Here is a 9,878-nt window from a genome sequence, read left to right as displayed (position 1 = left end):
GATTGTCAGTTTCACTCCTCTCATCCCGTCAATCCTCAAGCATGGGAAAGGGTTTCCTCATCAGTAAAACTGTCGGGATAGTACTGATTGTGGTAGGTGCTGCAGCAGTAGCCACAATCATTGCCCTCTCTGTGGTCTACTCCCAAGAGAAATCCAAGAACAATGAGGTTAAACCTACAGCTGAAGTAACAACGACATCCGTTCCAACAACGCCACCATCCAATGAACCATGGGACCAGTGGCGCCTTCCTCAAACTCTTAGTCCACGAACCTACAATGTCACTCTGTGGCCACGGCTCACACCGGATCACAATGGACTCTACATCTTCACAGGGATGTCCAGCGTGATCTTCAGATGTGAGCAAGAGACAGACCTCATCCTCATTCACTCCAACAAGCTGAACATGACAAAGGAAGTCACCTTGACAGCGCATGGAAGCAGGCCAGCTCCTGCCATTGACTCAGAGACTATGTACCCAAAAACACAGTATATGGCGATTAAACTGAAAGGTAAATTAACCGCTGGGGAAAGCTACGAGCTCTACACAGAATTCAGGGGCGAGCTTGCGGACGACTTGGGCGGCTTCTACCGAAGTGAATACGAAGAGAATGGCATTACGAAGTAAGAAGTTGATCTGTCCTGCCTGCTCTTCTTGTTCTGAAAGACATTTCATGTATAGTTAAATCTTTTTGTTCTTCTTCAGAGTGGTCGCAACAACCCAGATGCAGGCAACAGATGCCAGGAAGGCGTTTCCTTGCTTTGATGAACCTGCAATGAAAGCTGTTTTCCACATCACCATTCTCCATGATCCAGCAACCATAGCCCTCTCCAATGGCATCGTGATAGGTAAATGAACGCTTTATTCGGTATAGGAACAGTGTTGGGGAAACTGGTTTGAAAACGTAGTTTGCACAAGCTACAAGCTATTTATAATTTGAAAAAGTTGAACTTAGTTCAAATTAATTATTTATTCTAACAGAAACACTAGAATGAATTAGACATTACAATGAGAGTTACAATGTCCGTTCAGGACAATCCTGCTCACTCAAATGAATTTCGACTTTTTCCCCACTAGTAAAGCTATATGTAAAAGAGAGAAAACCGTGACAGTTAACATGTTTGATTATTCCTTTAGCTTATAGACAGTGAATAGTGTCACACAGATACTCATTTGATAAAGTAGTTTATTACTGGAAAAAAATGATGAACCCTTTTCAGTCTGTGATGACACATTTCCACAGTTATCAACAAATCAGTTATCGCAAATCAAGTCAAGTTTTTAAATTTTTATTTGTTTTTAAAAACATAAGTGAGTGATAGCTCACATCTGTCTCTCTTCTGACCAATGTATATCTTGATATTTTTTTCTCTCTGAAAAGGCATGAAAACGCTATCACAGATTTATTTATTTTTTTGATATTGGAGCAAATGGGAATACAAAAATGATATTTGCTGTCAGCTCTCATTCACCCAAGATGTTTACTCAACTATAATGACTTTCGTTTCTGAAAACCCTGAAAATATGAAAAGGGTCCATTACTGTCTATAAAAACGATTAACTGTACTATAGAGAAGTGTGATTAATCAGTTTGCTTTATTCCGTTAAACTGGGTTCAAGAAAATTTAATGAAAACTTACATAACAGTGTTTTATCAGAAATATCTCTTTTTGACTTTCAGACGACGTTCAGGTGATAATGGATGGGATAACTGTAAACAAAACAACATTTGCGCCCACAGAAATAATGTCAACATATTTGTTGGCATTTATTGTCAGCGATTTTGAATTCATTGAACAAATTGATAAAGATCTGCAGGTAATTATCTTTTCAGGTCTACAGAGAAAACAAAGTTATATTGCCCACCAAGATAACTTCGAATACAGCATGTGTTCATTTATTAAAAAAATTCCATACTGTCATTTATACAAACAGATTCGAATTTTTGCCCGCAAAGAAGCTATAGATGCAAAACAAGGAGAGTATGCGCTCAATGTGACTGGACCGATTCTCAGATTCTTTGAGGATTATTACAAAGTCCCCTATCCGCTGCCCAAATCAGGTAAGAGAATATGAGTAGAGCTCAAGAAATTATGAAAAAAGTTTTATTGTGACCTATATTTTATGAGGTAATGACATTTCTTTATATAAGATTATGCTACTAAAACCTTTTGGACCGTTTTTGGTTGGGGTGTGTAACGGGTGAATAAAACTAAACTTGCTTATTTAAATCAACTTAAAACATAAACTCAACACTCAAATAAATTGTATACAAACATGTACAGTAAACTAGTGCACATTGAAGTTTTTGCATTTAACTTCTAAATGTTATAGTTGAAATATAACCATTTACACAGTTTAATTAAGACGTCACTAACAAGTTAAGTAAAATATAATTAATATTTAGGCTAATATAGTGCATTTATTTAGTGGAAAAGTTCATTTCTGTAGTAAACTAATAATCTGTGGAGACTGAGTGACTTGTTTTATTGAGGTCTACAGAAAGTTACAAAACCCGGAGTATGCAAAACCCGGAGTACAGTATATGCTTCAATACTGTATTGATCATGTACACATAAGACACACAAAAATTTGTGGGACAAATCTGTTACCGTCACACTCCTAAATACTATTTAACCAAATGTCAAAGAAGAAAGATTTGCTTTGTGACAACCTCAACAATGAGCCAGGGCAGCAGGGCATTGCGGTTTTTCGTTTGGTTTGAATATCGGTACACTCCTAGTTTTTAGAAGTTTAACTCATTCCTCAAACTGTTGCACAGATCAAATCGCTCTGCCAGACTTTAATGCTGGTGCAATGGAAAACTGGGGCTTAATCACATACAGAGAGACGGCGCTGCTCTACGATGAAGAAATATCCTCAAATGGAAACAAAGAGAGAATTGTTACAATTATTGCCCATGAACTTGCCCATCAGGTACGATCAGGAGTCCTTTTTTCCAATTTGAATCTCTAAATGAAAAATTATTTAGAGAAGTCCTTTTCACCAACTTCTTGTTTCTTTTTTAGTGGTTTGGTAACCTTGTGACTATCAGGTGGTGGAATGACCTTTGGCTCAATGAAGGTTTTGCATCTTATGTAGAATACCTTGGGGCAGATAAAGCTGAGCCGGAATGGAACATTGTGAGTGTTTGAAGCTAAAGCCAGGGCAATAATGCTAGATGCTAAAAGCTATCCCTAAGAGGAGATGAAAACATAACTGACTCCTCTATTTCTATCCCACAGAAAGATCTGATCGTTCTTAATGATGTGCACCGAGTTTTTGCCATAGATGCGCTGGCCTCGTCTCACCCTTTGTCATCTAAAGAAGAGGAGGTCCAAAAACCAGAGCAAATTAGTGAAGTGTTCGATACGATCTCCTACAGTAAGGTAGCGTGGGAACTGTTTGCTAAGTTGACAGTGATGTTTCATAATCAAGAACATGCTGATAGCATGTGGTTTGTCTGATAGCATGCAATCTCTTCCTCTAGGGGGCATCAGTACTTAGGATGCTATCTGATTTTCTGACTGAGGAAGTGTTTACTCAAGGCCTCACAGTAAGTTCCCTTTGTATTGCTATTCCTTGTTGTGCCGTACAATAAAAATCGAATATGCTTTTGATTTGGAGAATGCTTTTGTACATTCACAACAAATTTGTTTTAACAGACCTATCTGAATACTTTCAAATTCAACAACACAGTGTACACAGACCTTTGGTACCATCTTCAACAGGTATGTTGCCATTAAACAATGTTCAGAAGTATAATTACTGGATTTGTTGTTAAACACAAGCACTCATATTTGAAATACTGTAGGCTGTGGACAAGACTGGCCATTCCCTGCCCAAAAGTGTTGCAGACATTATGGACCGCTGGGTGCTTCAGATGGGCTTCCCTGTGATCACTATTGACACTGCAACTGGCCAGATCACACAGGAGCATTTCCTCCTAGACCCGAACTCTAAACCAGAGAGGCCATCAGAGTTTAAGTATGTACAAAAAAAAAAAAAAAATCATCAAAAAGCACCCATTAATGATTTCGATTTTGGACCCTCTAAGACAAGGTTGTGTTGAGGTTTTGTTACTATAAAAGACTGTTCTTTATTTTTTAGCTATGAATGGTTTGTACCAATTCAATGGACAAAGACAGGAACAGCACAAGCCCCAAAATGGCTGCTAAAGAAAACTGGTGAGTTTTAAGATGACAGTTGCTGCATTTCCATTACCTTTCAAACTGTGCAAATTGAAATTGCGAATTGAAAATACACCCAATGTCAGTTTTGCAAGAAATGCAAAATCCAAAAGTCAATCAATGTTGTGGTATGTTTAAACATAAGACAAGACAGAGTTCTTTATTAAACTCATAAAAGACAAAAGAATCATGGAAATACTGGATTTTCCCTTCAGTTAAAAATAATGGCTAGTGGAGTTAAATAATAGCTTGACAAGCCAGACCCACTTCAAGATAGGAAACTCACCATTGACAGGGCTCAATCTAAGGGGCGGGATAAACGGCTCTTTCAAATTCCCTCTGCACGTGATTGGATAATGCTACAACCAACAAGAGCAATGTGAAGTGGAGCTAGTTGCCAGATTAAAATTTCGTGGTATCCGGTCGGCAAAACTCTGGACACATCTTCCCTTTTTTAGAATGAATTAAGTGCCATTCTTTACTCCAAGTCTTCCAGAGTCTGGGTCAAAGCTGATTCGAAAGACCGCCGTTTGCCAGCTTCTGTGTTTACTAGAAGCACGCAAGCGCAACTCGGCCATCATTATGTTAAGCCCCGCCTACCGACCTACCGACCTATACGCGATGAGATTGGGCCGACCAGAGTTTTGTTTTTTTTACAGCTCAAAAGTGTATTGAGAGTTGCTAGACGACACTCGAGGCAGATTAGATTTGCTGCCGATAGGGTGCATCTAGATTTCTAGGCTAGTGGAATACGGCAATAAACTTAAACCTACGAACATAATGTTGCCATGATATTTGTAATGACTTATCGCAAGAGGATTTGTAATTTAGTTTTAGTCGCATAACATTGTTTAATGGAAATGCTGTCATATTGCAACATTGATTGTATTTTAGCAACATTTAGAAAATATTGCAAAAGCCTGTAATGGAAAACTGGCTAGTGACATTCACAATTATATTTGTTGTGAAAATGAAAGTTCACCCAAAAATTTAAATTCGGTCATTATTTATTTACCTTTTTGTTGTTCTAAACCCACATTCCTTTTTTGGAACTCCACAGGATACGTTTAGCAGAATACCCGCTAATGAATAAAAAGCTAAATAAAAGCATTCCATAACAGTTGTATACTATATTCCAAATTTTCTGAAGACAAATGATAACTTTGTTTAAAAAACAGATTGAAATTAAAATTATTGACTGCAAATCTTACTTGGAAGCTGTGGTCAACATTCACTTTCAATAAATGCTTTTCGTTCTGCTAAATGTATTTGTTTATGTTCCACTGAGAAAGGAAAGCCATGATAACAATGACAGATTTTTCAAGCTTGCGTGAACTTTGCATTTAATTATATTCACAAATTATCATTGAATGTTAATAAAGGACACGATTGTATGCTTTAACATAAACCCATGTACTTCTTCTTTTCTTTTCTAATGAAGATCAAGTAAATGAAATGAAAACAAATGAAAATGAGTGGGTTCTGGCTAACATCAATGTGACCGGATACTACAGGGTTAACTATGATGATAATAACTGGGAACGCCTACTTAATGTTCTTCAGACATCCAGAGAGGTAAGAGGAAATTCATTTATTTAAAAAGCTGGAAATATTGTTAAAGATACTTACAGGGCCCTATCATACACCTGGTGCAATGCGGCGTCAGACATAACGCAAGTATTTTTTAATAGTTTCAACCTGACGCAGTTATTATTTTCCCGTCCTGTGCCATGTTGTAAATAGCAAATGCATTTGCGCCCATTTGTTCTGGTCTGAAAATGAGGTGTGTTCAGGTGCATTGTTTGCGCGTTGCTATTTTGAGTCAACTGAAATTGTAGTATTGCAGTATTTTTTGTGTTATTTAAAGAGCATATTAGTAATATGCACCTATAAGAGGGTCCACAATGCGCTAACACTTTGCTTAGTACACACAGGGATGCGCATCAACGCACAAACATTTTTAAATATGAAAAATTTAAGGATTCAAATTTAAAAGATTATTATTGTGCACATAAATATAAAAATGCCTACATGTCTTAACGGATAGTCATTGCATGTATCCGAATTAGCCTACACTCTTAGAAGAAAAGGTTCTATAAATAACTCAAAATTAAGTGAGTTTTTGCTAAGATAAGAAATTCATTTTTTTTAAAATAAGAAATGCATTTCTTTTTGCAGTGTTCTATATAGAACCCTTTTTAAGTCCATAAAAGGGTTCTTTCTTGTCATTATAGAACCCTTTTAGCATGAAAGGTTCTTTGGAGTATACTCAACTATACCTTTTAAAGGTTCCAAATACGTAACGCTGATAGAACCTTTTCTTCTAAGAGTGTACCTATTTGCTGTAATGACGAGCAAGCAGGTGTGACGTCTTTGGACGTGCAGATCTGTTTCTGCCATGTAAATAGCAAATCTGCCATGGTGTGAGCACAACTGGCTTTTAAAGGGAATGGGAGATGAGACTCAGATTGGTTTATTTCTTGTTACGCCCAAAACACACAGCCATGATTCAATAAGAGAATAGGGACAGCCCTTCTGGACCATTTCCCGTTGTTTAACTAGCCAAAGTGGATTCGGACACGCCCTAAGTGCACTTGCACTGTGCGCTACGCTTTAGACCATGCGCTTAGATCATTAAAATAGGGCCCTCAGTGTTTGAACATTTGGATTGTTTATCATTTAGCATAATAATTGACAGCAACTTTTTCATTTGTTTTCATTTAGAACATTCCAATTATTAACCGGGCACAAATAATTGATGATGCTTTTAACCTGGCCAAGTAAGATCCAAATTTCATTCTTCAAAGTTAGGAGTTTAATTTCCAGTCAATCCGAATTCTAAAAAGCATCTCCACACTTTACAGAGCAGGAATTAAACCAACAACATTGGCTCTAAGAACCACACTGTTCCTCTCAGAAGAAACCGAGTACATGCCATGGGAGGCTGCTCTCGATAATCTGGACTACTTTTACCTCATGTTTGATCGCACAGAGCTATATGGACCTATGCAGGTAAGCTTCATCTCTGGATATTTCAGAACATCAACTGAACTGAGCCTTAAATTCTAACATCGGATTATTTCATACCTGCAGGTGTATTTGGGAAAACAGGTGAAACCTTTGTTTGAATACTTTAAAGAGCTTAGTTCAAATTGGACAGATGTGCCAAAAGGACATACTGACCAGTAAGTTATGCACATATAGAGATGATAAATGCTTAGATTTGCTCTCAAGCCTTTATTCACTGTATTCGTGCCTTCCTATCTGCAGATATAATCAAGTAAATGCGCTCAGAGTTGCTTGCAGTACTGGGTTGGAAAGCTGTACGGATCTAGTAAAAGAATGGTTCCAACAGTGGATGGACAATCCAAATGTCAACCCGTGAGTTTCGATCAGGAGTAAATAGAAATCTTAAAGAGTGTCTGATGATCTTTCCTGCATAGGAAGTTAATTTTGTCATTACTTACTCTTAAGTTGTTCTAAACCTGTATGAGTTTATTTCTTCTGTTGTACATAAAAGAAGATATTTTCAAGAATGTGGGTAACCAGACAGTTGATGGCACCAATTGACTTCCATAGTAGGAGAAGAATACTATGGAAGTCAATTGGTGCAATCACCTGTCTGTTTACCAACATTTTTTAAATGATCATTTTGTTCAACAGAAAAAAGAAAGAAATACATAAAGGGTTTGAACAATATGAGGGTGAGTAAATGATGACATAATTACAATTTTTTTGGGTAAACTATCCCTTTAAAGTATATAATTGTAAAGTATATGTATTGAAGAAAATACTTCTTATTTTTAAAAGATTATTATTATTATAAATGTTTTTAATGTATTTGTCCTAATGCATTTTAAAGTTGCCCCAAAAAGTATTTAGATATTTAAGTCACACTTAAAAATGTTTTTTACTGTCATTGCATTAGAAACTAAATAGATATATTTTTGCTTTTAAAGTATAAAGAAATACATATCTTTAAAAAAGTAATACAAAATGTATTTAGTCACATTTTGGTTGTCAGACATTGTCCATATCAGTAAATGTTATAAATTATGTTAAAAAATGGCTCAGAATTTTTTTTAGAAAAGGTTTAAAATCACTTGACACCTGGTGCATTTAAATAATTTATTTTATTTTATACATGTCCAAATACTTAAAATATATCCATCATACTTTGCAGTATGTCAGTACTTTTATAGATCATAAAAATATCAGCTGATTACCTTGAAATAACAGATTGCTATTTAACTGTAATTTTTAATAATCTGTCACTATAATTGTTTCCTCTGCATCAGTATTAAGGCCAACTTGAGATCTACAGTGTACTGCAGTGCCATTGCTGCAGGTGGTGATAAGGAGTGGGACTTTGCTTGGGACATGTTTATGAAAACCAATGTTGCTTCAGAGAAAGATAAACTGAGAGGTGCGTTGGCATGTGCCACCCAGCCCTGGTTACTGAACAGGTGAGCTCACTGCAGGATAATGCTGACAATAGCATGCATCTCTCATTGCATTTAGCTAAACACATGTCCTTTCACTGATGTTCTAGGTATCTGAGTTACACTTTGAATTCAACACTGATTCGGAAGCAAGATGCCACCTCTACCATCATCAACATAGCAAGCAACGTGGTCGGCCAACCGCTGGCGTGGGATTTTGTTAGGGCCAACTGGGAGTTCATTTTCAATCAGTAAGAAAAAATACTGGGGACTATGCTATTATTTGCTTAAAAATAAGCAGTTTTCTTTAGCTGGATATTTACTTTTTATTCTTCATTAGATATGGCGGTGGATCGTTCTCTTTCTCCAATCTGATCAACGGTGTCACAAAGAGATTCTCAACTGAGTTTGAACTGCAACAGGTATGTGATCGCCACCTTTATTTATTGTTATCTGTACAACAGAAACTTACATCTGAATGTTTCTGAATCTGTTTTAAAAACACAGCTGATACAGTTCAAGGACGACAACGCCAACATAGGTTTCGGTTCAGGAAGCCTTGCCATTCAGCAATCCATCGAGAGGACTAACGCCAACATCAAATGGATCGAACAGAACAAAGATGCCATCTCACAATGGTTAAAAAATCCATCGTAACCCTAAAAATTGAGCATACTGTAGTTTGCTTGCTCTGAGGAGGAGAGTAACACTGGGACATTGTTTCACTTGACCTAGAGGGTTATAGCATTAAAGAAAATGATTATTTATTATTCAGGATGTTCTAAATTGCAATATTTTCCAGAGATACTTTCTTCCTATGATGATGTACAGTATATACATATATTTTGTTCAAGTGTGCCTCATGCCATAATTGTTAATTTTTTCCTTCGATTATTTTATTGTAAAATTCATTCTTCTTGTAGAATGAATTCAAATGAACTGAATATGCAAACAGTACAGAACTCTTTGGTATTTATCATTTTGATATTTTGTCTAATGAAAATAAACATCTCAATCCATGAACTATCTTGTACTTATCTAACCTTTTATATTTTAGTACTTTATATGTCACTATGTCCTTCAGATGGTAAACAATATCCATAGTTTTTTGTAGAATGCAAAATTATTTTCTATGAATAATTTAAAACTTAAACACCGACTCTGCATTAATTGAAAACATTTTAGATCAGATGATTTCACATGCTGTGCCGCTGCCATGCTTGTTTTTCTAAGTTTCTTCCCACGAT

At 36.4% G+C, this 9,878-nt stretch overlaps 2 protein-coding genes across 2 annotated transcripts in view; one reads left to right on the top strand and one right to left on the bottom strand.

Annotated features, from left to right (window-relative positions):
* The window catches only part of wu:fa25f02 (uncharacterized protein C11orf24), a 32,883-nt gene that overhangs the window by 20,582 nt on the left and 2,423 nt on the right, over window positions 1-9,878 (bottom strand). The window lies entirely within an intron of this gene.
* On the top strand, window positions 32-9,648 carry anpepb.1 (alanyl (membrane) aminopeptidase b, tandem duplicate 1). The gene is made up of 20 exons (XM_067437078.1): window positions 32-622; window positions 705-847; window positions 1,681-1,817; window positions 1,935-2,061; window positions 2,782-2,936; window positions 3,029-3,142; window positions 3,245-3,388; window positions 3,490-3,555; window positions 3,665-3,730; window positions 3,814-3,986; window positions 4,110-4,186; window positions 5,631-5,764; window positions 6,914-6,969; window positions 7,054-7,201; window positions 7,283-7,374; window positions 7,460-7,570; window positions 8,488-8,655; window positions 8,742-8,882; window positions 8,972-9,053; window positions 9,139-9,648. The coding sequence occupies exons 1-20, from the start codon at window positions 42-44 to the stop codon at window positions 9,286-9,288; spliced, it is 2,865 nt and encodes a 954-aa protein (XP_067293179.1). The 5' UTR covers window positions 32-41; the 3' UTR covers window positions 9,289-9,648.

The sequence above is a fragment of the Pseudorasbora parva genome, chromosome 25, assembly GCF_024679245.1.
Source record: "Pseudorasbora parva isolate DD20220531a chromosome 25, ASM2467924v1, whole genome shotgun sequence".
Lineage (NCBI taxonomy): Eukaryota > Metazoa > Chordata > Actinopteri > Cypriniformes > Gobionidae > Pseudorasbora > Pseudorasbora parva.
Note: the sequence above shows the minus strand (reverse complement) of the source record. Positions and strands in the feature narration are given on the sequence as shown.

What these genes read in the sequence shown, in the direction of transcription:
- anpepb.1 (XM_067437078.1), top strand. Translation starts at nt 42, where the DNA reads ATGGGAAAGGGTTTCCTCATCAGTAAAACTGTCGGGATAGTACTGATT. An exon ending in CTATCCGCTGCCCAAATCAG is followed by an intron (nt 2,062 to 2,781) that starts GTAAGAGAATAT and finishes ACTGTTGCACAG; the next exon opens with ATCAAATCGCTCTGCCAGAC. An exon ending in CCCATGAACTTGCCCATCAG is followed by an intron (nt 2,937 to 3,028) that starts GTACGATCAGGA and finishes TTTCTTTTTTAG; the next exon opens with TGGTTTGGTAACCTTGTGAC.